Source organism: Protopterus annectens, chromosome 4.part0 (genome assembly GCF_019279795.1).
Source record: "Protopterus annectens isolate FY-2018-M chromosome 4.part0, PAN1.0, whole genome shotgun sequence".
Taxonomy (NCBI): Eukaryota; Metazoa; Chordata; order Ceratodontiformes; family Protopteridae; genus Protopterus; species Protopterus annectens.
In genome coordinates this window covers 187,561,677-187,589,276 of record NC_056733.1, presented here as the reverse complement: position 1 = coordinate 187,589,276, position 27,600 = coordinate 187,561,677, and the positions used below count along the sequence as shown (strand labels likewise).

The following is a 27,600-nucleotide window of genomic DNA, read 5'->3' as shown; positions in this document are numbered from 1 at the left end:
AAGAAATACAGTCCAAAGTGCACAAAAAATTACCCTACTTTTAATAGCAATTTTGAATTCAACTGAAAAAAATGGAATATGTTGCATTTGATTTGATTAACATCAATTAATGACTTTTGTATTGCTGAGTTTTAATAGATATGTGCGGGGTCACATAGTTCTTTGTATTTTTGTTCATTCAGTTTCTTTGTTAACTCGGGTGTTGGTGAATGCTGGTGTGTCACCCTTGACATGTGTGTCATAGGTTCACCATCACTGGCCTAGTGTATATAATGCCACTTGTAACATGTTGCCTGTTGTATTATATACCTCCTTGAATCTTGTGACAGAATGTATTTGGCATTAACGCATTACAGCCTAGTGAGGCTCACGTGTTTCTGCAGTTATATACTTCTGATGCCTCCAGTCATCAAATATTGCTTGTTCATATCTGCATTAATAATTTCAAAACTATGCTACATACAAAGTATTAAAATATTTCATCTTAAAACTTACACAATGACAAACACAACTGTATTTATATTTTACTGCTGTCTACTGCAGGCAAAGAGATATTGATTGCTGTTTATATCATACTTATTTATATTGTCACAAATTTTATATTTTTTTCTACATATCTCATCAACCAAATAGCAAAGACAAAGCAGCTTAGCTTAATATGGAAGCCCCATACCTCTCAACCTCTTAGTGCAAGAAATGTGGACAAAAGTTGACCAAATGGGGGAACAAGGGGCCAAAAGTAGGGACATATTTTAAATGTTGCTCTTATAAACTTAGAAACTTGACTAGAGTAACTGGGCTTGTTTTAACATACATTTTCTGAAGGATTTGAAGTCTGAAATTCACATGCATGTCATTATTTAGTGACTTTGGTCCTCAGATTATTTCAGTGATTTGCTAGAATACCACAAATTTATGAGGAACAGACCAAAATTATGAGCCAAAAATCTGGACATTCTGCAAAAATCTGAACAGTTGAAAGGTATGGGAAGCCCTCAGCTGGAAGAAAAAATTGTGGCTTGACAGTATGTGTGTAACTTGAGTGGTTGCTGAGATATTGTCAGCTGTTTAAAGAGTATTACAAACTTAAAAGTTACAGTGGCTTATAAAATCCAGTTTAAGACCTAGAAACAAAAGAATAATATCACATAAAAATTATTTGTGCTAATGAGTTTGGCATTTAAATTTCTTTAGTAACCCCTGGCTCGTGAGATATCAACATTTGTTTGAAATATGAGGACATAATTTGATTCTGTCAAAAAAAGCTTAGGCTGCACGCATTGGGCGTTCCATTCGAGGGAATGAATTAACCACCATGTGAGTTCTTGGACATATGATGTTTGGATTACTGTACTGTGGTATCTGTGCTGTGGCATCTATTCATGTTACCCCATCATACACTGAGAATTGCTATTACATTGATTGCCACATTGTAATATTCCAGCCTGCTGCTCAAGTAGTCTTATATTACTACTTTATTGAGCACTTCTAGGTTTATCTTGCTACAGAATTCAGGCGTGTTGTTCAATTGATCCTAATAATGTTGTACTAGTACTGTACTGAGCTTTGGGTGGCCACGGTGGTGCAGTGGTTAGCATTGCCACCTCACAGCAAGAGGTTCTCAGTTCAATCCTCAGCTAGGGTGCCTTCTGTGTGGAGTCTGCAAGTCTTCCCTGTGGTCATGTGGGTTTCCTCCGGGTGCTCCGGTTTCCTTCCACATCCTGAAGACATGCTGCAGGTGGATTGGACACTGTAAATTGGCCCTAGGTGTGAGTGCATGTGTGTGCCTTCCATGGAAGGCTGGGCTCCGGGCTGGTGACTCGACACTGTAAAACTCAACTTCCAATCATGAGCGGACAGGTGATCTGCTGTGGCAACCCCTAACTGGGAAAAGCCAAAAGAAGAAGTACTGTACTGAGCTTTAATGTGCAGTACATATTATATTGTATTTCTTTTATGTTGTGTAGAGTTCCCCTCCTTTTGCACTGTTCTGCACCTCTTTATATATCTGTGATGCCTCACTTCTGGGCTAGTAACCAAGGAGTCTGAATCCTCACCAGTAAACGTTCTGACACTGGAGAGGGACATTCTCTTGGAACAAAAATAGATACACACAGTATCTCCTGATGCAGCTCTTTACACCAAGCACAATTTCCCTTAAGAGCATATAGGGGATACACACAATGCAGGAGCTAGGTTTCACTCTCTCTATCCAGGCCCCCAGTAAGATTCCCAGGCCAAGTCATCCAGTACCCTCTCTGTAAAACTAGTGCTCTGTGTCCCTGCTCCAGGTAGCTGACACAACACTCACATTCATTGAGATTTGATTTTAACACAAACACACACACACACACACACACACACACACACACACACACACACACACACACACACACACACACACACATGCACACACACAAACACGCACTCACACACCTGGGAAAGGCTGACACAGGTTTGCCAGTTATGTGCCTCTGCCCAAACTATAAGGTAGATCCTGCCACGAGGATACTCTAAAGCTCTTACAAGGGTACCCAATTCTACTAAGTAAAATTAATACTAATATAAATGGTAGTGTTTGACCAATGCAGCAAGGCTTCAAGGAGTGGCCACAGTGTCATCAAATAAATATAAGTATTCACAAAAGTTAAATATTCTCCAAATGACCAGCCACAATGAAAAGTTTAAATATATTTATTAATAAATAATAAAATAATATGAAAATATTGAATATCTATTTACAATCAACACCATAGTTTTAGTCTCAGGAAATACTAAAAATAACACAGATAAATAGATTCACACATATACAGAAAAACAGTACTTAACTAATCTCACTATATTTTTCTGACTGATCTAAAGAATTGCTATTTTCTGGTTTCTTACTAAAGCAAGGCAAGATGGAGAAGGTGAGTGGTCTTCTTGTTTGGTTTCAAAAACAGACTGCTCTGAGACTTCTGTCTCATCTGGTATTAAAACATCATTTTAGTCCTGGATTACAGAATGACATCACATACATCTGGTCATCTGGTTCTGGTGCCCATACTACCCCGTTTCCTAGCAACTGAACCAGAATCTAGCACATATATGTCAATAATACACACAGATATAGATTTGCTAAGATCTGTTGCAGCTTCTGGAACATAAAGCAGTGTTGAACTTCTACCCTTCCAGAGTATTAATTAGTTTTCCCCCATGGGCAATATAGAAGGCTTCCCAGTACAGACCTGTAAGATACAATGCTTATGGCTTATACCAAGTAATTTAATTTCAAACTATTTTTCAAAGTTAGCTTGACTGATATTAACCTCTTCTCTTCCAGTATCCTCTGTTACAGTGTATTCATTTCAATACTTACATACAGTCTGACATACAGGTATATGTCTTTTTCCATCCAGCAGGACCCACTGAAGGTACATTTTGAACAAAAGCAACTTTACAAATGCATTTTAAACACAAGCACCTGTACAAATCAGTTTGATAAACAAATGACATACAATTCTTTACAAAATTCCAACTAACTATGCTGGCATATATTACACATCTACTGCCCTATTTCTCCTAGCATAGCTGGCAATACCTCACATCATCACATCTTTCCCCACTTTGAAGACGCAAGCTAGTTTTTCAAGTCACCCTTGAGAAACATGGCTTAAGGGACATGAGCCTGTCTGGGAAAACATTAACCCATGCCCTGTCTTGAGATCCCATTTGCATTGGCATTGCTAAACACACTACGGTGCTGCACTGTTATGTCATATGGCTGCAACCCTAGGTGCCACCATAATAACTTGGCATTTTGCTGGCCGGCTTGATGTAGCCATAGATCTCCATCAGACTTCTCCTGCCTCCCACTGCAAAAACTCAGCACAAGGGCCTCTCTATCATGGTAAGGCTTCATTATGTTAACATGGTACATTTTGTGGCACTGCCTCCTGCCTAGCAGAGCTGCAATGTAGTTAATATCACTGATCTTCTTTACCACTTTAAAGGGTCACTCACAAGCTGCCTGCAGCTTATTGTGTCTGACAGGAATGAGCACCATAACCTGCTGTCCCAATGCATACTCTCGGGCTCGGGTATTCCTGTCATACCAGACCTTTTTCTGCTGTTGGGCTCCTGCCAGGTTCTCTTGGGCCAAGCCCATGAGCTTCTTAAGTCTTTTTCTAAGGTTTAGGACATATGCCACAATAGACTCCTTGTGGGATTTACACATACTCTCTCTCTCATCACAAATCAAATCTAAAGGCTTCATCACCCTATGCCCATACAACTCAAATGGTGACAAAAAATGCGGATTGCTGGGGATACCTCTCTGTATGCAAACAGCAGATGGGGTAAACATTTGTCCCACTCTCTCTTAAACTGGTCTGAAAATGCCCCTAGTATGGTCTTTAGTGTAGAATTTAACCTCTCCACAAGACTGTTAGTCTAGGGTAGTAGGGGGTGTCTTTAGGTGCTTCATCCCCCAGTGCTTCCACCGACAAGCCAGCAGGTCTTACATGAAATTGGCACCTCTGTCAGTTAGTATTTCTTTTGGGAAACGTACCCTGCTGAAAATCTCTAACAAAGCATTTGCCACCTTTTCTACCTCAATAAATGACAGAGACACCATCTCAGGGTATCTAGTAGCATAATCTACTACCACCAGGATATACTTCTTCCCTGAAGAACTTGGGGGTACTCAGAAGTCCCACAATATTTATAGCTACCCTCTGAAATGGCTCCTCAATCAGAGGCAGAGGCATCAAAGGAGCTTTAACCTTGTTTTCTGCCTTGCCACCTTTTTGGTACTGCTCACAAGTCTTGCAGTACCCTGTTACATCCCTTGCAATCCCAAACCAGTAAAATTTCTGCATAATATGTCTCTTTGTCTGCTTTATTCCTATATAATCTCCAAAAGGAACATAATGGGCTATGGCTAGAAGTACCAGAGAGTAGGCTCTAGGCACTACCAACTGCTGTATAACCTCACTCTCTAGCTCTCCCTTAGGGATCCACTCTGTATACAGTAGCCCTTTGTTCCAGGATACAGACTCCCCTTTTCCTTGAGAATCAGGTGTCTCCCTACCTACTGCCTTCAAGCCTCTTAGTGTAGGGTCCGAAAGCTGAGCTTGCCTTAACTCTATCTTTGTGACCATTCCCAGCTCCCCTTCCACAAGCAGTCTGGTATCCTCTGGCAGTGGTACCTCACTGTCAGCCTGTGTACTACCACTTACTGCTGCCCTTGCAGTCCCTCTGTCTAAGGGAATATCAGTATCTACCAGTAGCTTTGGCTAACCTTCAGGCTCACTGCTCCAGAGTAGCTCTCTCCCTGAAATAGCCACCCCATCCATCAGGACCCACTGCTGGTCCATTTTTAGTACAAGTAACTTTACAACTACATTCTGAACACAAGTACCTAAACAAATCAGTTTGAAATACAACTGACATATAATTATTTACATAATTCCAGCTAGCTATGCTGGCATATGTTACTCATACACTGCCTTACTTCTCCTGGCACAGCTGGCAATACTTCACATCATCACATTATCATACAGCTCCATGTCCCTTGTACACATATTTAGAGTCATCAAATTCCATAACATTACACAATGCATGTGACATGGTTATTTTACATTAACCATGGGTCCCCAGTCTGTCATGTCCCATGTCTTGCCATCCTTCTAAAACTAGACACCATGAGGTATAAACTGTCAAATGCTTACTGGCAAACATTTGCTATCAGAGGTGCATCTAGATTATCTCCCACCTTCCCCTGTGTGGTTGCTTGAACCGGGTTATCTTCAAAAGCATTCTTGTCAAAGTGAGGACCAAAACTTTCTGAAAAAGCAGAAAACCACTTACTACAAAGGTATTAAGTGGCTTGCTACAGTTAAAATGATATACACTACTTGCTACAAAGGTATTAAGTGGCTTGCTACAGTTAAAATTACAGACACTACTTGCTACAAAGGTATTAAGTGGCTTGCTACAGTTAAAATTACAGACACTACTTGCTACAAAGGTATTAAGAGGCTTGCTACAGTTAAAATGACATACACTACTTGCTACAAAGGTATTAAGTGGCTTGCTACAGTTAAAATGGCATACACTACTTACTACAAAGGTATTAAGTAGCTTGTTGCAGTTAAAATGGCATACACTACTTGCTACAAAGGTATTAAGTGGCTTGCTACAGTTAAAATTACAGACACTAAGTGCTTCAGCCATGACCAGAAATGCAGGACTGGCATTCAATGCATTCTGTTAACCCATTACAGTACCACTGGCATTAAAAGAGTTTATTATCTTACTAGAATACAGTGGAATCTTCAATACGTACCATTCCAAACACCTAACTCAGCTTGAAAAAAAATGGCTCCTCACATGTTACTAGAATGTTGTAACTGACTTAATCCTGCTTGATCTATCACGTATCCATAAAAGTGGTAATAACACAAGTACAAGCTCAAGGGACCAAAATTTTTACTGCAACATAAATAGACCTCATTGCGATAACAGATATTTCTTCCAAAGAATTCCCCATTTCTGAAATAAGCGACATCATTCTGTAAAGCAAAGCATGTTCTTCATTAACTTCAACTATAACATAGACAAATGAATGGAAGCTGAAAAATTATCCCATGACTAGCCTTCTTATCCCTTTTGCATGGGGAAATAAATAGATAAAAGTACTAGTGGGACTGCAGTGACTGGGCTTCAGAAGCATTACTTTGTCTGTTGCTTGGTCATCATCATCATCAACCCACCTTTAACCATTTCTTTTTACATGGGGGTCAGGATGTCACAACAAAGGTTACCATGTCTTTTGATTTAGAGCCACTCCTAGTTTCTAGAACAATCAGACCTACCTGTTTGCAGGTCTCACATCATTCTTCCATCTTTTCGTTGGGCATCCACATCTTCTTTTACCTTCTTCCTGTCTCACGAAAATCTGTTTTACCAAATTACCTTTTGCTTTCTTGCACATGTGACTGAACCACAGTAATCCATTCTCTTTGATCTTCTCTGCAATTGCGGCTACTTTGGCTTCCACTCTGATGTTTTAATTTCTTTGTCTGTTCCCTAGTTTACATCCTTACTACCAATTTCAACACTCCATCTCCATTAACTTAAGATTCTTTGTCTGCTTTGACTTAACCACCTAGTTTTCTCTGTCATACAGTAACATAGGTCACACCACTCATACTTCACTTTTCATCTTTTTTTGATCCTTCTGTCACGTATTTCTCTTAAAATATTATGCCACTTGGCTGCATCACCTCTGATTCTAACTTTGACCTGCTCATTCAGACTTCCTTTCTCCTTAACCACACCTCCTAGATACTTGAAGCTATTAGCCTATTGCACTATTTTTTCTTCTGTCTTAATTTTCATCTTAATTTCCCTCTATTGCTTCCAGGACCAGTGTTTTATCTGTGCTAATCTTTATTCCTTCTGCTTTCCGTTTTGATTTGCAGTCCCTTATCATTTGTTGAAGTTCCGGTTTAGAATCTGCTTGTAATATCCAAATGTAGTTCAAGGAATCCCGACAATATCCCAAAAAAGCAGTACAAGAAAGATTCCAAGAAACGAGTGACAGGATCCAATTCTTATATAATAAAACAGGTTTAATGTATCAAAATATAAAAACAGGTTGAGCGCTTTCTTCTACTGCTCGTAGATTTCATCAGAACTGATGAAATCTACAGTCAGTAAAAGAAAGTGCTCCACCTGTTTTTATATTTTGATACATTAAACCTGTTTTATTATATAAGAATTGGATCCTGTCACTCATTTCTTGGAATCTTTCTTGTACTGCTTTTTTGGAATCTGCTTGTAATGCCAGACTGAATGGTTACAGCAGTTTTGTTTATCTGCTTCATCCAACCCGTTTGTTGATATAATCTGTCACCAGTATGAACACGTTTGCCATCAGAGCTGAACCTGATGAACGCCCAATCTATGAGTCCAAACACTGTTTGTACTTGTGTAATAAGTTTCTCAGACATAGCCTGTACTAAGTCAACCAGAGCTTCCAAGAATTAAAACTATTGGAGGGCTGCTGACATCAGCTTTCTTAGGACTTTGACATATGCTTTCTCCAAGTCCATTAATGCCTAGTTGGAGTCTTTCCTCACTTCTAGCATCTGCACTATCTGTCTCACTCCAAATACTGGATTAGCTATACTGCATCCTGATCTGAATCTGAACTGCTCAAGTCCCATCTTATTGTCTACTACTCTGCATATCCATTTATCTGTCACCCAGTCCTGTACTTTCATACAGTGTAACAGGAATTTGGTGCCTCCATAATCACCATGGTTTCAAATGTCCCCTTTGTTTTTGTACACATTGGTACAAAGATGCATATTCAACAGTTATGTGGGATACGCATTTCTCTGAATACTGCTATGAGTACCTTCAGAAGTCATTTCTGCTATCATGCATACATCTTTATTAAATCTGCTGTGACATCAACAGAGCCCACCACTTTCATGGGCTTCATTTTACTTAGTGCACTTTATACTTCTTCTTCGGTGGGCTCTCCTTCATTCAGCATAGGCTGTGCATGTGGCAGTTTGGCTTCTATAGGGTTTTCTTCATTCAGAAGCTTGCTGAGGTTCTTCTTCCATCTGCATTTGATACCCTGTGTCCTGGTGAGTTGATTGTGGTGTTACTTATGAATGACATCTCTCAACTATTTTCTATGTGTTTCTGTATTTGCCTTACAACCTGATAGAGATTGTTTATGCCATCTACTGAGTCACTTTCCAGAAGACGGGAAAGTTTCTCTGATGCCTTGTTCTTTGCCATTGTGACTGCTATGTTAGCCTCAATGGCACCCAACCAGTATTCTTTTTTAGCTTTGTCTGTCTTTGTCTCCCACTTCTTTCTTTATTCCTTTTTTCTTTTGAATACTTTCTAATGCTAATTTTGCATTGTATATATTGTAATAGAATATTGGCATAATGTTTTTTGTGTATTTCACTATACATGTATGCCTCTGTATTTGTTTTGAAACTTCACATCTGTTTTATTCCCTGCATTAAACATATTAACTTGGCAAAATTAATCTTCAGCCGACTGTGTCCTGAATAGTAGCCAAAAAGGGTCCTTAAACCAGCTTACCTACCTATCAATACATTTAAATAAATAAATAAATGCCTAGGATCTAAGATCTTGAATGCCCCAGTGAAAATGGACACATCTGCCCCAAAAATGACTACAGCCCAATAATGAAAAATTACCTTATAGGCAAAAGATGAGTGTTTTCTGTACTTACTCATGGATTGCAATCCTAGAGTAAAGATGCTGAAATAAGTGGTTTGAGAATATTTGAAAAACAAGCAAAGTTATGAATATGTGTTAAAATGTATAAACAAACCTTGGAACACTAATAACGTGTAGTATCCTGACTCAAAGTATAAGGCAGTGAGAAAAGGGTTAATATAAATTTAGTAGATGATGACTGATGTGGAAAATCATAATTTTGATGTCAGTGACTTTGAGAAGCACTATATACCAAAATCCAGTGTCCTCCTTGAGCTTGTCCCTTCCATGTACCAGTGAAAGAAAGGAAGGAACCCTTAAGATGGGTGTAGATGTCAGCTGAGCTGAGTTGGCCCATGTTATACAGTATTTGCCTGATTCCTAACAACAAGAATAAGAGTCACTTGATTGAGTGAGTTGCTCTGAACCTCACATGAAACTGATACCATCATTTTATATGTCTGACTATTTCTGGGTAATATTTGACCACAGGAATCAATGAAAGGCATCTGCAGACTTGTAGGTGTGCTTCTAGAGCTACTATGTGCAGACTGGCAGCTTAGCATGAAGGATTCTGGTTATTAGGTGCTAATGAGTCTGGTTTAGTACAAGGGATTAAGAGTAAGAGCTGCTAATGAGCTTCCTACTATAGGCCACAGATGCAGTCACTCCACTTTCATGTGCTGGCTCTATGGCTGTTAACAAGTCACTTAAGCAGAAGGTGCTCTTGGCTGTCCCCTGAAAACAGACTTCTACCTCCTTAGTTTAACTAATTAACAAATACATTTTAGAAATATGACTAATAATATGCAAGGAAGTAACCTTCATGTTTCCCAATTGTGTCTCTTGCTGGGATGGCAGTGGGAGGCAGCGTGCCCCTTGGTAGGATATGCAAATCATTCCATTCTGTTTGTTTGACCAGTAAAGAAGTACAGAGTTATGAAAACTCATTTCAGAAGTCTATAATGTGGAATATATGTAACCTAGTTTGCTGTTTGTAATCTGTAATGTGTAACATGGAAATGCATAACTTGTCCTCACATTTTGTGTGGAGGTGTAACTAGGGTAGATTTGGGCAAATGTACCCTAACTGTTTATTCTTTATTTATTTGTAACATTTAACAAGTAAAGATATGCCAAGCTGTGACATCTGTTATTTAGGTGTGAAAATTAAAGGGCACAGTACAAGTATTATCTTCTACATAATGTATCACAAGAAAGATTGCGCACATGATGGGAATAATATCTCGGGTACCACCTTCAGGATGAGATATATAGCTGTCATCCATATTTCCTTCAATGACAAAGTCACATAAAGTTGTGACTACATATTCCCAGAGGGAAGCAGGACTAGTCAACCTCGGACTGTTCACCCCCAGACGGTTCGACCCCAATCCATTTCTATACAATTTCATGTATAAATTTATATATATTGTATATGTAATTTTTTAGTGGACAGTTCGACCCCAGACTATTTGACCCCAGACTGTTTGACCCCAAATATATTCTAGTAAGTACTTTATCATTATTTTATTATTTAATCAATTATTCAATAATAACACTGTTAATTTTTCATTGTAAATATATATTATATATATTGTACTTTAATATTTTTATTTAATTTATTACATTGGTTAGTATAAATATAACACATAAACTTTTAACATATATAATAACTAGTGTTATGGTTTAACATATTATGACTAGTGTTACTTTATAACATACTTTATAACATATTTTTATAATAAACACATTTTTTTATTTTATCTTATGTTGATATTTTAATCAATCTATTTTGTATTCTAAATAAATTGTTTAAAATTAAATGAAATCAATATGATGATTGGTTAGATATTTTAAGAAAGATTTTGCACACACACACACACACACACACACACACACACACACACACACACACACACATGCACACACACATGTATATGTATATATATATATATATATATATATATATATATATATATATATATATATATATATATATGATTTTAATGGAAAAATGATTGGCAGTGTATGTGTAATTATGGATCTTGTACCTCAAAGACCGATATTTTCATCAAAAAAGGAATAGCTATGGACACAGTTGTAGTACAGATTTATGCAATTATTATTTAAATGTGTGGTGTTGGAGACACATTTCTAATTCTCCTTCAAGTAAGTACATACATGTATAGTGTTGTTTTGGTTGATGACTTTTCATTTCTTGGTCAGTGAAGGAGTCATAACTACAAGAATTTGCAGAATATTTCTGTTTTACAACGGTTTGCTAACTAATCTAGATGTTTGCAGCATTATCTAGTCCGGAGTATCTGTTCATTGATTTATTGTATATATGTGTTTTTACATTTTTATTTTAGGTTATATTTGTAAGGATGCTTTATTTTTTAATGCCTTAATTGTATTTTTTATTTATTTTTTTACAATGTTAATTTTACCATTATACGGCAACTCCAAACTAGTTAGTGCTGCGAACTTCTGGATGATATTGCTACCACTTATTTCCTTCTTGTTTTTGCAGTTATTGTTTTTTTTATATATATATATATATATATATATATATATATATATATATATATATATATATATATATATAATTCAACTATTTAATTGCATTTTTTTGTAATGTAAGTGTAGTCAAATCACATAAATAGAAAAGAAAAAGACTGTCTAAACCAATTTTAAGAATGTTTAAACAGTCTTTCTTTTCTATTTATGCTTTGATGTGCTTCAGCTTCACTTACATCATTTTTTGTATTCGGGTCCAACTGTCTGGGATCAAACTGGTCAGGGGCAAATTGGCGGGGTCCAAATTTCCTTCATGTGGGTAAATGTAACTTTTGGTCAGGAAAAAGATATGAACTGTAATGGTTTATAAAAGCATTCAAATGATACTCGACTTTCTTCTCAATGACCACGTATTTCTATAGGAGGACTAGAACCTGGGTTTTATACATTCTATTATTACTGGTGAATAACTGATGTCTTTTTATTTGAATTTAATTAAAATATTGTTTTATGCTTTATTATTTTCAATAATCCAAAGTGTAAAGATGAGCCCAAAATTTGTTCATGACAAATATTAATGATCTATTCATCTTTTCAATTATTTACATGAAGGTCCAGTCTCAAGGCCACATTTTAGTTACACAATACAGAAGAAGGAAAAGAACATGAGCGTTAATTTTGCCTGCATCTCAGAAACAGGCTCACTACCAATCACTTACAGAATCTTCCAGAACGTGAAAACCTTGGTGAAAGAACTAGAAGTGTTTGAACGAGCTCCATTTTACTACAAGATGTTTGTGACTCTCCCAATGGGCCCCTCAGTATACAAATGTAAGGCACAGAACATGCTTGGTGTGATGTACAGCCAAGAGATCAACATAGGTATGTACATTTCTTTACATAGCTAGCAGGCATTGTCATTCCAGAACCTTAGCCTTGATACATTGTGTTTCACAAGAGACAAGATGCCTGACTTTAACAGTCACTGTAATCATTCTGCTTGTGGTATGTAATCCAACTGGTGTGTTTGTTTCTGACAGCAGATATCCTCTCACAGTATGTAAAATGGATGTTCAGAAAGCTAATTTAAGATGGTGTTATACATTAAGAATGCTGTACAATGACAACTTTTATATATATCCATGGCACACAGATATGAGATGAATAAGCCTTGAAGACATTTATAATCTATTTTTTTCTGTTTCATAGAAGCAAAGGTAAGACAAGTAAAGCAGGCGATATACCTCTTACACTGGAACTCCACATCAGACACATGATGGAATTACTTCTTAAAAATAGAACTCATTTATAACTAGAAGAAAGTGGATAAAAAATATGATAGCACTGATTTGTAGTGCAATATTCATATTCAGTAAACTAAAAGTCTTTTGACTGTGTGTACAAAGTGGTGGAAAGGAGGGATGGAGTCTGGTAGAGCCAATGAAAGGTGCTAAACAGAACTCTAAACAGAACTCTACAGAACAAAAATCCAAGACCCAGGTAAACTACAGCATTTCATGCTGTATCTGGATGAGGTAGATTTAATTAGAGACTGGTAAGCCAGCAGGGATTCAGGGGTCACAATGAACAGAGTGCACTCTGAAAGGTGGGTGGTAGGGTTACTAATGCAGTTTCATATGATTCAGCATTAGAATCACATCTGTCTTTCAATAGTTATACTCATTTCACTTGCTGCCACATCTCTGTGCCCCCCTCCCCCACTGGGTGCACTGACTCCTGATGACCACGGTGTCACACTCTACTCCTTATTGACTTCAAACCCCTTCTACTCTGATCTGAGAAAATCCTCTTACTTATGCAGATGTTTTAGATGCGGCCACCATTTTCTTAAGGGGGTACCTACTTGCTCTGAGAAAAATGTTTGTACATGACCAGTGTCCATCCATTCTGCAAGTAGAATCCACTCATGTACCTCAATGTAGAGACAGTCCACTGACTGGAAACAGGAAGAGTTATAGCCAGTTTGGTATTCAAATTTATTTTTACACTGAGATACGTGACTAGATTCTACTAGCAGAATAGGTGAATGGACGCTGGTCACGTGCAAGCATTTTTCGCAGAGGTGGTGGGATAGCCCCTGCAACTGTGAACCTAGAACATTAGACTTGAGCACCACTGCTTAAGGTACATTAGCATTAGGCAGCACCTACATAGAGTATCCAGTGTTACAAACTGACGCATAGGTTGTTACAAGACTTGCTGCCCAGGAGACAATTGAGAAGATTTTTTTTCGATTTCCTCAGAACACTACCTGGTTAAGTGACTTGCTCAGTGTTCTATTAATAAGCAAACTGGGGGCAGAGAGAGAATCAAACCCTAGACTGCAGAAGGCAGCTAGTTAATACATAGACTTAAGTGCGCTAAGTGTCATAGCAAATCAAATTGTTTCTCAACTTGCTGCATGCTGCAGTAGTGGCTACAACACTCATAAGCTGAAAAGTAATGTGATTCATTATGTAAAACTGTAGAGGAAAGACATTTTAACCTGGCATATGTGTCACTGGCTTGCAACACTTGCATTGGGTCCACTAGAAAAGGAAATTCTGAACTGCATTTGTTTTGCATGCCAAATGATAGTCTAAGGTTGCCACATTCACAGTGAATGCCATACTGAGCAGTAGATTTGTTAATTGCCTGAAAAGTAGACAGTGTTCCAGGAAAAGTACATTATAGTTCAAGGTATGGAATGAATGAGGTGCTGCAATAATGACAGAAGCCATTTTTACTGATATAGAGTGGTGCTGTTTAGAATCAGTGAGTGAAATAAATTGGTATGCTTAACTAGCAGTTGTTTGTAGTCACATAAAAGTCAGAGGGTAGCAACAGTTAGTGTGTGAGCAGGCAGTGATCTAGTAGTGATGTCATTACATCTTCAGTGTACATTTTCTGACCTGCATACAGAAAATGAAGACATACTCATAAATCATTTTTATTTTTTAATTGGATTTGATTAATATATTTGTAGTATCAGTGGAAAACCAGAGTAGGATTTAGACATATTAAAAATGTTGAATCTATTCTGAAATTGTGGACTATGTATTATTGATAAATATTTTTGATCAATTTTAAGCTTTTGGGGTATGCCAAATAACATATATTTGGTCCTATTTGAATTCATCTGCACTGTGGTTCAATGTATAAGATTTCTGCCTAACCTGCACCAGGATCCAAGGTTTGCTGTGTATCTTTAAGTATCACATTACATGGCCATGTGAGAAATGTGGCCAAAGGTATTGGTGCACTTGCAACTAAACTTCTGAGCTACCAGCATGCCTATCCCATGCCTCTTCTTTGCTAAGATCTTATGTTTACTGTGGTAGCTTTTATAGCAACACTGCTATCAGAAACTGAGTTTGGAAGATCCGTCTTTCTGACAGACGTGGGGACACAATCCAGCTTCATTTCTGACCTTACAGACTCCAGCTTCTCGCTTTGTTTCTCCAGCTACTCCAATGTAAATGGTTGTTTTTTATAAGTATGTTATAGTTAACAGCAGGATTCACTTCATTATTTAATTTTCACAAACAGCCCACCTTAAAATGTTACTTTCGCCTGACAAACCTCAAGCTTACAAAACAAGAAAATAAGTACTCAACTCCGAAATGAAATAACCAAAACTGACTGTAATAGCAAAAACTGCAAAACACGCACTTAGTACTATCAGAGGCAAAATGTTAGCTTAAGCACTTTTGTCATTAACTATAGACTTCTTCAGAACAAAGAAAACTTTTGTAATAAACCCATTTTATGAAACAAAATTACCCCTATCACATGCCAAAAGAACAGTTAAATTCAATTAATTGATACGCAAAGAAATAGCAATAAAATATATATTATAAAAATCATTTGTAATTTTTATAAAATAGACACTAGTTAAAAAAACTTATTTAATTTAAGAAAACATTTAATACTCAAATTTTCATTAACCCCCAGGGGAGATGTAGTAGTTAATTTAGTTTGCCAACATAATTCCCCCTTTTCTAATCTTGACTTCCATTTACTGTCTGATATCTTTTCATTAACAATATTAATAACAAAAAGATGTCAACTTCTTAACATTTTTACACTCTACAGAATGCCTTTATAGCACACATTCATTATGTCTCTTTTTATAGAATTAACATGTTCTAAGATCTTAGCTGATAATTTTATTTTCATTTTTTCAGGATAAAATGCTATATAAGTGGTGCATGTAACTGCATAAACAACTCTTTCAGAATAACAAGAATTTATTTCTCAGAGATAAAATCTTTCTACATATTAAGCAAAACATACTTTTGCTTGTATTGATAAACCTATCTATAAAAGCATCAGAGTTATGTTCCAGCTCCCTTGCTGTTTTTTATTTGTACTAACAAAGTGAGATTGTTCCTCTAATTCATTTTGAAAGAGCCGTACATGCAGTGATACTTCTAAAATATAGAGATTTTCGCACAATGTCCAGATTTTTGGCTCATATTTGTGGTCCATTTTTCATAACATTGTGTTTTTTTTTGGCAAATTACTGGTAAATCATTAGAGACTGAAGTTACAAAATAATAACAGACATTTCAGTTTTACACTTTACACCCTTCAGAAAATTCATGATAATAAAACCTGTTATTCTATCAACTTTCTAAGTTTGTAAGAGCAATATTTAAAAAAATGTGCCTATTTTGAGCCTTTGTTCCACATTTATCTATAGCTTTATCCAGATTTCTTGCTTAAACAGTTTGAGAAGCATGGACACACACCATCTGTGAAGCATTTTGTATTGGAAAAATGAAAAGATCTTAGAACATGTTAATTATATAAAAAGACAAACTGGAAATGCATTATATAAACATTCAATAGTGTAAAGAAGTTGAGGTTTTTTTTATAAATAATGTCAGTGAGAATATATCAAATGGTGATTGGAAGTGATAAATTGAGAGCTGCTAAGTTATAGATTATTGTTCTTATGTTTTGGCATAACTGTTTTAGATTTTTATATATCTTTTACACAGTCCATTGGTGTGTTTCTATTGATTTTTAATTCTCAGCTTTTAATTTTCAACTTTTAATATGATTGTCCATAGTCCTAGTTTCAGCCAGTATTACAGATATTGTAACCTTAACCCAGTAGTTTATGAGACAGCATTTCAACAGCTATGTGTACTGTTCCTTTAAACTATGGTACTGAATTAATTTTATTGAATGGGTTTAATCACATAACCACTTTGATTATTTATTTATACAGGGTTAGTAACTGAGTTTCTATTCTGAAGAGGTTCATAGGTTCATAGGTAGGTACTAGGCTATTGGCCCTAGGGCCTATACAAGCCTAGCCAAAAAGGTACCCTGCCTTTCGCCACCCAAGAAAATTATTTTCCTGTGTCCCTGTGAAGCAGAACCACAGAAGTGATCCCCGGGGTGAATTTCCTATTACCCATCCAATCATCAATATTTTTCTCGAAGAGTGCTAATGAGGAGCTCTGTTTGACATAGATAGGTAGTCTGTTCCAGAGTATGGGAAGTCTCTGGGACAGGAATCTATCCCTCCAGCATGTTCTGTTTATTGTGGTGACAAGGTTTAGGTCCCTAGAGCATGTAGCTCAGAGGGATTGGGATTTCTTTAAGTGGAGCATGCCCAACAGCTCTGGGTTTGACATAGATTTGTATGTTAGGCAGAGATAGCCTCTGAGTAGGTGATATGTGACAAAGTAAAGCTAGAGTTTTTTGGGACGGTCTGCATAAGGCATCTGTTTGAGGCCAGTAATCCTCTTTGTGAGGTATTTTTGCGGCCATTCCAGTTGTTGTTAATGTCTTGTGAGGTACATACCAAAAGGGGCGTTGTACTCTATAATGGGTCTAATGAGTGATGAGTAGAGGGGAACAATGACCTTTTTTTTTCTGGATGAGAAACCTTTTGTGATGAGGTGTGCCATGTAGAAGGATTTCCTGACCACTGTGGTGATGTGATTATCAAAGGAGAGACTATTGTCCACCTGTGTCCCAAGGTCTCTTATCACACTTTCGGTGTTAAGTAGACTACCACCTATGTGGTAGTTCATGGGTACAGAGTTTTTACCAAAGGGGATGACAATGCACTTTTTGGCATTGAGCTTGAGACCATGTCTTTGACACCAGGCATCTGTCTCAGTAAGGCTCTTTTGTAGGATCTCAACATCGTTAGAAGTTTCGATTATGGCTCCTAGTTTGCAATCATCTGTGAATTTAGTTAGCCAAAGACCTTCTGTGTTAGCCTGTACTTCAGAGAAGTAGATACCAAACAGGAGAGGACCCAGGACTGAACCCTGTGGTACTCCACTTGTCACTGGTCTGAAGTCTGATTTGGAGTCTGCTACTTTCACAGTGTGGGTTCTGTCAGTAAGCCAGTTGGCAGCCCATCTTGTGACATAGGAATTTATACCTAGTTTAGTGAGTTTACTATAATTCCAGAGTGGGGGATGGTGTTGAATGCCTTGGTGAGATCTAGATAGGCTGTGTGAACCACCATACCCTCATCTATGGCTTTGGTGACTACTTCAAAGAAGTCTATCAGGTTTAGGAGACATGATCTGCCTTTTTCAAACCCAAACAGTCTGGAGTCCAGAGTTTGGAGATCTCCAATGTCTTTGTTTATGAGTTCCATGATGATACGTTCTATGGACTTTCAGGCAAGGCTCGTCAGGCTAATGGGACGGTAGTTCCCGGGGTCTGTTGTGGCCTCCCCTTTGTGGAGTGGGATAACTGTCGCAGTGTGCCATTCAATGGGCACAAAGCCTGAGGTGAGGCTATGATTGAACATGGTACTTAGGTGGGGTGCCAGTTCATTCTGTAGTTCATGTAGAAGGCAGCCTGGGATGTTGTCAGGTCCCATAGATGCTGTGTTCTTGGCTTTGGAGTGTGAGGTTTTTACCTGTTCAGCCATGATTGCAGGAACTTTGCATTCTTCCGGTATAAAGATGGGCCCTTTAGTGGGTGAGAGGGGGGGTAAAGTTAGCACTGAACCTATCTGCCAGGATGTTGGCAATATCAGTTGGTTCTGTATATTTAGTGTCATTGTGCTGTAACTCAGAGCAGATCTGAGTGTTGCCATTGAGATTCTTGACATAGTTATAGAATGTTTTGTGGTTGTCTTTAGAATCAGTGGCAATTTTGTTTTCATAACTAACTTTGGAGGATTTTATGAGGGATCTCAGCTTCTTACTGAGGCTGACCAGGAAGTTCCTCCAATCGTGGGATTTTACTCTTTTTTGCAACTGTTTCTTTCTTCTGTTGTAGAGTTTGTTTATGGCAGAAGACCACCAGATTGGCTTCCTTTTTTTGGAGGATAGCATCTTGGTTCTGTTAGGGATAGCATGATTCATGCACTCGTGTAAGTGCTTATAAAGTGCATTTGTGTAGGATTCTGCAGTCGTACCTCTATTGTCCATCTGTATGGGTGTCGTGAAGTTTGCCACTTCTGTCTTAAGAAGCGTGAAGTTGGCTTTGGAGAAATTTTTTAGGGTTGTTTTCCTAATGGGGGGGTGGGAGTGGGATGTGGATGTCTAGGGTGATTAGCTTATGGTCGGATCTGGCCAACGAGGAGCTGACCTCTGGTGTGGAACACCGGTCACCCATGTTGGTGATGACCAGGTCTAGGATATTGCTGCCCCTGGTGGGGGTGTGGATAAGTTGATCCAAGGCATTGGAATTGATGATTTCCAGAAAACATTGAGCAAAAGAGTTGGTACATGAGTAGTTTTCCCAGTTAATGGTAGGGTAGTTGAAATCACCCATTATTAGAGTGTTGGGTTGTACCTTAATATTTTCCAGTGTATCAAGAAAAGAGGAGTGGGAATCCTGGGGCATGGTGGGGGGTCTGTAGCAAGCTACAATCTGGATTGCAGTTTTGCCCAGAGTTAGTTGAACTTGGATAATCTCGGATGCATTATGCTGAGCAACTAGCTTGGAGGTGTGGATATCCTTAATGAATATGGACACACCTCCACCTTTAGTGTTTCGGGTCCGTGTTTGGTGGCCGAATGGTGTGGTATGAATTATAGCCTGGTAATGCAGGGGTGCTCTCTGGAGCTTTGAACCAGGTCTCTGTCACTGCACAGATGTCAATGTTTTCCATTTTAAGGAGTGCCTCGGGTGAGTGCATTTTGAGGTTTAGACTTCTAGCATTGAGTAGCATTACCCTCAGATTTTGCTTGCTTGTACCTGTTACAGTGGTGAATTTGTCATTTGAACCTTGCCTAAAAAAGGCACTATAGGAGTGGCAAGAGCCTTTGCCAGTATCCAGAATCCCAAGGGTGACTGGTGCAGGCCATCTCTGGCAAAGCAGCGTGGCCTGTCGATCATGTCATCCCAGGCAGACATATACTGGATTCCCTTAGAATGACACCAGAAGCTTAGCCAATTGTTAAAGTCAATCATTTTGTCCTTGTACTGTGGTATCATTCTGGGTGATGGCAGGATGCTACTTAGGGCTAGGATCATACCTGCCTGGGCTACAAGATTGGAGAGCTCCTCCATGTCTCTTTTCATGTAGTCCAGGGAGGTACATTTCAGGTCATTCACACCAACATGGACAATGACAGAGTCATATTTGTACTTGTTGTGGAGTGACCTGAGTGTGTGCCTTATGTGGCGGATCCTGGCACCTGACAGGCAGCTGACAGTAACTTTTTCCTTGTTTAGCCTGGTGAGTGGAACATCAATGTGCCTGACTATAGAGTCACCCATGACTAGAGTGTTGGGTACGTTATGCCTTACGGGCTGTAGTTGAGTGGCACACTGATTATGTGGGCTATGTGTCATTTGGGTTGTGTTGGGGGTTGGAGGTTGCTTGCATTTCTGCTTTGGAGGTCTCTGTTGTTTGGGCAGATTTGTACTGAGAGCCTCCATGAATGTAGGTGTGTGTTTTGTGGTACTGTATGTGTGTTTTGGTGGTGTAGGTTTTGAGGGACTATGTGATGAGTGTAGTGCGGTGCAAGTGTTTACCTTCTCCTCTTGACTGTCTAGGCCAGTCTTGGGTGAAGAGAGCTTTGCTTCCAGTTTGGCTGTATAAGTGCATCTCTCACAGGTCGTAATGTTGGGTGGTAGGAGGAGAGGGTTGTCTGTGTACATGAGGCAATTGCTGCATTGTCCCAAGTTGCCCAGATTCATCATGTAGACAGGAGAAAACACTGGGAGCTGACCTTTAGGCCTGCCTTAATAGGTGCTTATTTATTAAGTACTAAAAACTGTTTTCCTCTAGACAAGTGAGGAAAGTTGAGTGCTGTAGTAATTTGTAACTTATTTAGTGCTTACAAAGAGTTCTGAACAAGTGCTGAGCTCAAAGAAACAGATGAGTGCTAAAACTAAAAAGCTGGGTAGTTACAAGGGAAATTTTGAAGAACAGACTTTATGGCGCCAGGAATAGTTTAACACCAGTTAAGTGGGGGGGGGGGGCCTTAGGAGCTCACAAACAGTCCTGGACACAGCAAATCCATATCTGGACAAGTCCTGCCACAGGAAAGTGGGGAAGCAAGCTTAGAATTTTTTTTCCAGTAAAGTGGAAATGGAGAAAGCTGGAACAGAAGTTAAATCAATGTTAAAAATCAGAGTGGGTTGGCCTTCACAAATGTTCTCTATTAGATTGAGTGAACTAATGACACTAGACTGGGAGGAGTGTCACAGATCAAATATACAGTATGGGCGGGCAACTGCAAAGCCACCAAGTATACGAACACATAACACTAAGGAGGGTGGATGGGAAAAATTACAGTTCCTAGCTGTAGCCACTAAATTGAAGTTTTAAACAGATCAAGGAGCAGACTCTAGAGAATGCTTTCAACTGCAAACAGACAATTATCAAAAATGCACAGAAAAGCTTGGATAGAGCACTCACAAACAGAAAATACAACTCTCAATATGAAAAAGCAGTTTACAGTTAAGTAATGTTAAAACAGTACATAAATGCAGTGAAACAATAAAAAAAGCTTTATAACAGTGCAAAATGTAGTAGATCAACTGTATAGCACAATTATAAGTGTTTCAGAAGTGCAGTTCGGTGAAAGAAGTGTAAGAAATAACTTATCCTGCTCTTGGAATCTTAAGGAACTTCCACTTATGTAATGCAATCCAGAGCCTGAGCAATACAAGCAGAACCTTTATAATACACAGGGTTTATAAAGCAGTAAGAATGGAATAGTTGGAAGATCAGATTACTACTCAGCCCCTGCTATTACCCAATCACTCATACTACAGAAGGTCAGGAGGCCTTGTTATTCTCAATAATAATGAAGACAATCAGCAGAAAATGGCTGCCAGAAACACAGGAAACTCAAACAAAACTACCAGCCTAGACAACAGGCCTCTATCAAGATTATGCCACCTGAGCAGAACACAGAAACCTCACTTTAAAAGCATAGAAAGAACACCCACAAAGATAAAATACAAGTCTCAGTATGAAAAAGCAGTTTACAATTTAGTAATTAAATAAAAAATGCAATTATAGTAATGCACACTATTACAGTTCCTAGCTGTAGCCTCTAAATTAAAGTTTTAAACAGATCAAGGAGCAGACTCTAGAGAATGCTTTTAACTGTAAACAGAAAGTTATCAAAAATGCACAGAAAAGCTCGGATAGAGCACTCACAAACAGAAAATACAACTCTCAGTATGAAAAAGCAGTTTACAGTTAAGTAATGTTAAAACAGTACATAAATGCAGTGAAACAATAAAAAAGCTTTATAACAGTGAAAAATGTAGTAGATCAACTGTATAGCACAATTATAAGCGTTTCAGAAGTGCAGTTCAATGAAATAAGTGTAAGAAATAATTTATCCTGCTCTTGGAATCTTAAGGAATTTCCACTTATGCAATGCAATCCAGAGCTATGGAGGGGTGAAAGTGCTTAAAATGCCTGTGTAGTTATTTATTTTAGTATATTAAACATATGCATCTACAATCATCGGACAAGCCTGTTTTTATTCTATTTTTGGTTTAAGAAGTTTATAATGCAGGCTATTATTAGCACAGGACACTACACAAACATTTTCTTCTTTTTTTTCTTGGTTTATGACTGCAGCTGCACAATCACACACTATTGATTTGGTTCCTAGATGTAGTTTTGTGTTCCAAGGGTGCCATTCCTATTATGGAGGAATCAAGTAGGGTTGCCATGCCACCTTTTCCAATGCCTAAAGGGGGACATTTGTTGTAGAAACATGAGATTTTGCTGGACAAAACATGCCCACGGCCAGTGCAAACTATAGAACTTCAGTTTTTTTCCCAAATAAATGTTCATTCTTGTAGTAGTTCCGTTGCTTTTGCTATCATACAATGCTTAGGTGTTACAGATACAAAATAACTGCTTATATAACTATTATTTTATTTTATTTTATTTAACATTTGCTAACCGAGAAAGTCCGACTTGGAATGAAGCCAATTTTCAGCAGAAGCCCAGGGAGAAATGTTCCAGATGCATGCCTTTGTAATGTGGGAGGAAACCAGATCACCCAGAGGAAATCCACATGAACACAGGGAGGATATGCAGACTCCATACAGAAGGCACCCCAGCCAAATATCAAACTGGAGAACCTCTTGCTGTGAGGTGATAATGCTACCGCTGCAGCATGGCACCATCCATAGGTTCATAGGTAAGTACAAGGCTATCAGCCCAAAGGCTTAAGTAAGCCTAGCCAACAAGGTTCCCTGGCTTACACCACCCAAGAAAGTTAATTTCCTGTGTCCCTGTCGAGCAGAGCCACAGAAGTGATCCCTGGGGTGTATTTCCTATTTCCCATCCACTCAGAAAGATTTTTCTTGAAGAGTGCTAATGAGGAACTTTGCTTGACATAGATGGGTAGCTTGTTCCAGCATATAGAAAGTCTCTGGGACAGAAATCTATCCCTCTAGCATGCCCTTTTTATTGTGGTGACAAAGTGTAGGTCCCTAGAGCATGTAGCTTGGAGGGATTGGGATTTCTTTAGGTGTATCATGTCCAACCGCTCTGGGTTTAACATAGCTTTATATGTTAGGCAGAGATCTCCTCAGAGTAGGCGATATGCTACAGAGTAAAGCTGGAGTTTTTTGAGACAGTCAGTGTAGGGCATCTGTTTGAGGCCAGTAATCCTCTTTGTGAGGTACTTCTGTGGCCTTTCCAGCTGCTGCAGATGTATTGTGAGGTACATTCCAAAAGGGGTGTTGTACTCTATAATGGGTCTAATGAGTGCCGAGTAGAGGGGAACATTGAACTCTTTTTTCCTGGATGAGAACTCTTTTGTGATGAGGTGTGCCACATAGAAGGATTTCCTGACCTCTGTGGTGATGTGATTATCAAAGGAAAGACTACTGTCCACCTGAGTCCCAAGGTCTCTTATCACACATTCGGCATTAAGTAGACTGCCGTTTATGTGGAAGTTCATGGGTACAGAGTGTTTACCAAAGGGGATGACAATGCAGTTTTTGGCATTGAGCTTCAGGCCATGCCTCTGACACCAGGCATCTGTCTCAGTGAGGCCCTTCTGTAGGATGTCCACATCATTTGGGGACACGGCTATGGCTCCTAGTTTGCAGTCATCTGTGAACTTCATTAGCCAGAGGCCTTCTGTGTTAGCCTGTACTTCAGAAAAGTAGATACCAAACAGGAGAGGTCCCAGGACTGAACCCTCTGGTACTCCACTTGTCACTAGTTTGAAGTGAGATTTGGAGTCTGCAACATTTACAGTGTGGGTTCTGTCAGTGAGCCACTTTGCAACCCATCTTGGGATGTAGCAATATATACCGAGTTTAGTGAGGTTAGCTATAATTCCAGAATGGGGGATGGTGTTGAAAGCCTTGGTGAGGTCAAGATAGGCTGTGTGAACCACCTTACCCTCATCTACGGCTTTGGTGACTGCCTCAATGAAGTCGATCAGGTTCAGAAGGCATGATCTGCCTTTCACAAACCTGAACTGGAGTTTGGAGGTTACCAAAGTCTTTGTTTATGATTTCCATGAAGATACGTTCCATGGTCTTGCAGACCAGGCTCATCAGGTTAATAGGGCGATAGTTCCCAGGATCAGTGGCTGCTCCCCCTTTGTGGAGTGGGATAACTGTTGCTGTGCACTATTCAGTGGGCACAAAGCCTGACATGAGACTATGTTTGAGCATGGTACTTAGGTGGGGAGCCAGTTCGTTCTGAAGTTCATGTAAAACGCAGCCTGGAATGTTGTCCGGTCCCATGGATGCTGTGTTTTTGGTTTTAGAGAATGCAGCTTTTACCTACATAGATGTGATTACAGAGACTCTGCATTCTTCCTGTATAGATATGGGCCATTTAAGGGGGTGAGAGGGAGGTAAACTTAGCACTGAACCTATCTGCCGGGATGTTGGCAATATCAGTTGGTTCTGTACTTTTCTTACCATTGTGCTGTAACTCAGAGCAGATCTGGGTGTTGCCATTGAGATTCTTGACATAGTTATAGAATGCTTTGTGGTTGCCCTTAGAATCAGTGGTAATTTTGTTTTTGTAGCTAGCTTTGAAGGATCTTATAAGGGATCTCAGCTTCTTACTGAGGCTGACCAGGGAGCTCCTCCACTCATGGGATTTTACTCTCTTTTGCAACAGTTTCTTCCTTATGTGTAGAGTTTTTTTATGGCAGGGGACCACCAGATTGGCTTCCTTTATTTGGAGGATAGTGTCTTGGTTCTGTTTGGGATAGCACAATCCAAGCAGTCGTGTAAGTGCTTATAGAGTGCATTTGTGTAGGATTCAGCAGTCGTGATTCTATTGTCCATCTGCATGGGTGTCATAAAGTTCGCCACTTCTGTCTTAAGAAGCATGAAGTTGGCTTTGGAGAAATTTTTTACTGTGGTTTCCTTAATTGTGGGTGAGGGCGGAATGCACATATCTAGGATGATTAGCTTATGGTCGGATCTCACCAACGAGGAGTTGACTTCAGGTGTGGAACACCGGTCACTCATGTTGGTAATGACTAGGTCTAGGATATTGTTGCCCCTGGTAGGGGTGTGGATAAGTTGATCCAGAGCACTGGAATTTATGAATTCCAGAAAGTGTTAAGCGAAGGAGTTGGTACATGAGTAGTTTTCCCAGTTAATTGTGGGGTAGTTGAAATCGCCTATTATTAGGGTGTTTGGTTGAACCCTAATATTTTCCAGTATATCAAGAAAAGAGGAGTGGGAATCCTGGGGCATGGTGGGGGATCTGTAGCAAGCTACAATTTGGATTGCAGTTTTGCCCAGAGTTAGTTGCACTTGGATAACCTCGGATGCATTATGCTGCGCAACTAGCCTGAACACACCTCCACCTTTGGTGTTCTGGTCCAGGTTAGATGGCCAAAAATTGTGGTATGAGTTATAGCCTGGTAATGCAGGGGGTGCTGTCTAGACCCTTGAACCAGGACTCAGTCACTGCACATATATTGATGTTCTCCATTTTAAGGAGTGCCTAGAGTAAGTGCATTTTGAGATTTAGACTTCTAGCATTGAGTAGCATTACCCTAAGATTTTGCTTGTCTGTTCCTGTTATGGTGGTGAGTTTGTCATTTGAACCTTCCCTAAAATAGGCAATATAGGGGCGGCAAGAGCTTTAGCCAGTATCCAGAATCTCAGGGGCGACAGGTGCAGGCCATCTCTGGCAAAGCATCGTGGTCTATCGACCATGTTGTCCCAGGCAGACAGATACTGGATCCCCTTAGAATGACACCAGAAGCTTAGCGAATTGTTGAAGTCAATCATTTTGTCCTTGTATTGCAGTATCATTCTGGGCAATGGCAGGATGCTACTCAGGGCTAGGGTCATACCTGCCTGGGCTACAAGATTGGAGAGCTCTTCCATGTCTCTTTTCACATAGTCCAGGGAGGTACGTCTCAGATCATTCACACAAACATGGACAATGATAGGGTCATATTTGTACTTGTTGTGTAGTACCCTGAGTGCGTGGGTTATGTGGAGGATCCTGGCATCCGACAGGCAGCTGATAGTAACCTTCTCCTTGTCTAGCCTGGTGAGCGGGACATTAGTGTGCCTGACTATAAAGTTACCTATGACTAGTGTGTTGGGTACGTTGCTTTGCCTTATGTGCTGTGGTTTATTGGCACACTGAGTCTGTGGGCTTTGTGTTATTTGGGTTGTGTTGGGGGGTGGAGGTTGCTTGCGTTTCTGCTTTGGAGGTCTCTATTGCTTGAGCAGATAATTATTGAGAGCCTCTGTGAATGTTTTTGTGTTTCTATGTGTGGATTTTGGTGGTGTACGTTTAGTGGGACTATGTGATGAGTATGGTGTGGTGCAAGTGTTTACCTTCTCCGCCTGACTGTCAAGTTCAGTCTTGGTTGGAGAGAGCTTTACCTCCAGTTTGGCTAGATAAGTGCATCTCTCATAGGTTGTGGTGTTGGGTGGTAGGAGGAGAGGGTTGTCTGTGTACATGAGGCAATTGCTACATTGCCACAAGATGCCCAGAGTCATCAGATAGACAGGAGAGAACACTGGGAACTGACCCTTGGACTTGCCTGAAAAAAAACTACTGTCCTCTAGACAAGTGAGGAAAGTGAGTATAAGAGCTGTTTTTCTCTAAGCAAGTGAAGAAAGTAAGTACAAAAACTATTTTCCTCTAGGTAAAGAGGTAGGTTGCATGCTGTAAAAATGTTCATCTTATTTAGTGCTAACAACAAGTTCTGAACAAGTGCTGAGCATGAATAAGCCAATTCAAGTGCTAAAGCTAAGAATCTGTACCTGGATCCTGTGGTAGATATGCTAACTGGTGCATACCACGCTCACTGATAAGCTAGAATGCTTCTCTCCAACACAGAAAGGCTTGGGGGTTCAGAAGTTTACAAAAAGTCCTTGGATACAGCAAATCTG

General features: G+C 39.3%; 1 protein-coding gene across 6 annotated transcripts in view; it reads left to right on the top strand.

Annotated features, from left to right (window-relative positions):
• The window catches only part of LOC122799242, an 840,251-nt gene that overhangs the window by 603,074 nt on the left and 209,577 nt on the right, over positions 1-27,600 (top strand). For all 6 annotated transcript variants that reach the window (XM_044068176.1, XM_044068174.1, XM_044068177.1 and 3 more), the window contains one exon: positions 12,394-12,663. In XM_044068176.1, coding sequence (XP_043924111.1) covers positions 12,394-12,663 — 270 coding nt within the window. The remainder of the gene's footprint in view (positions 1-12,393; positions 12,664-27,600) is intronic.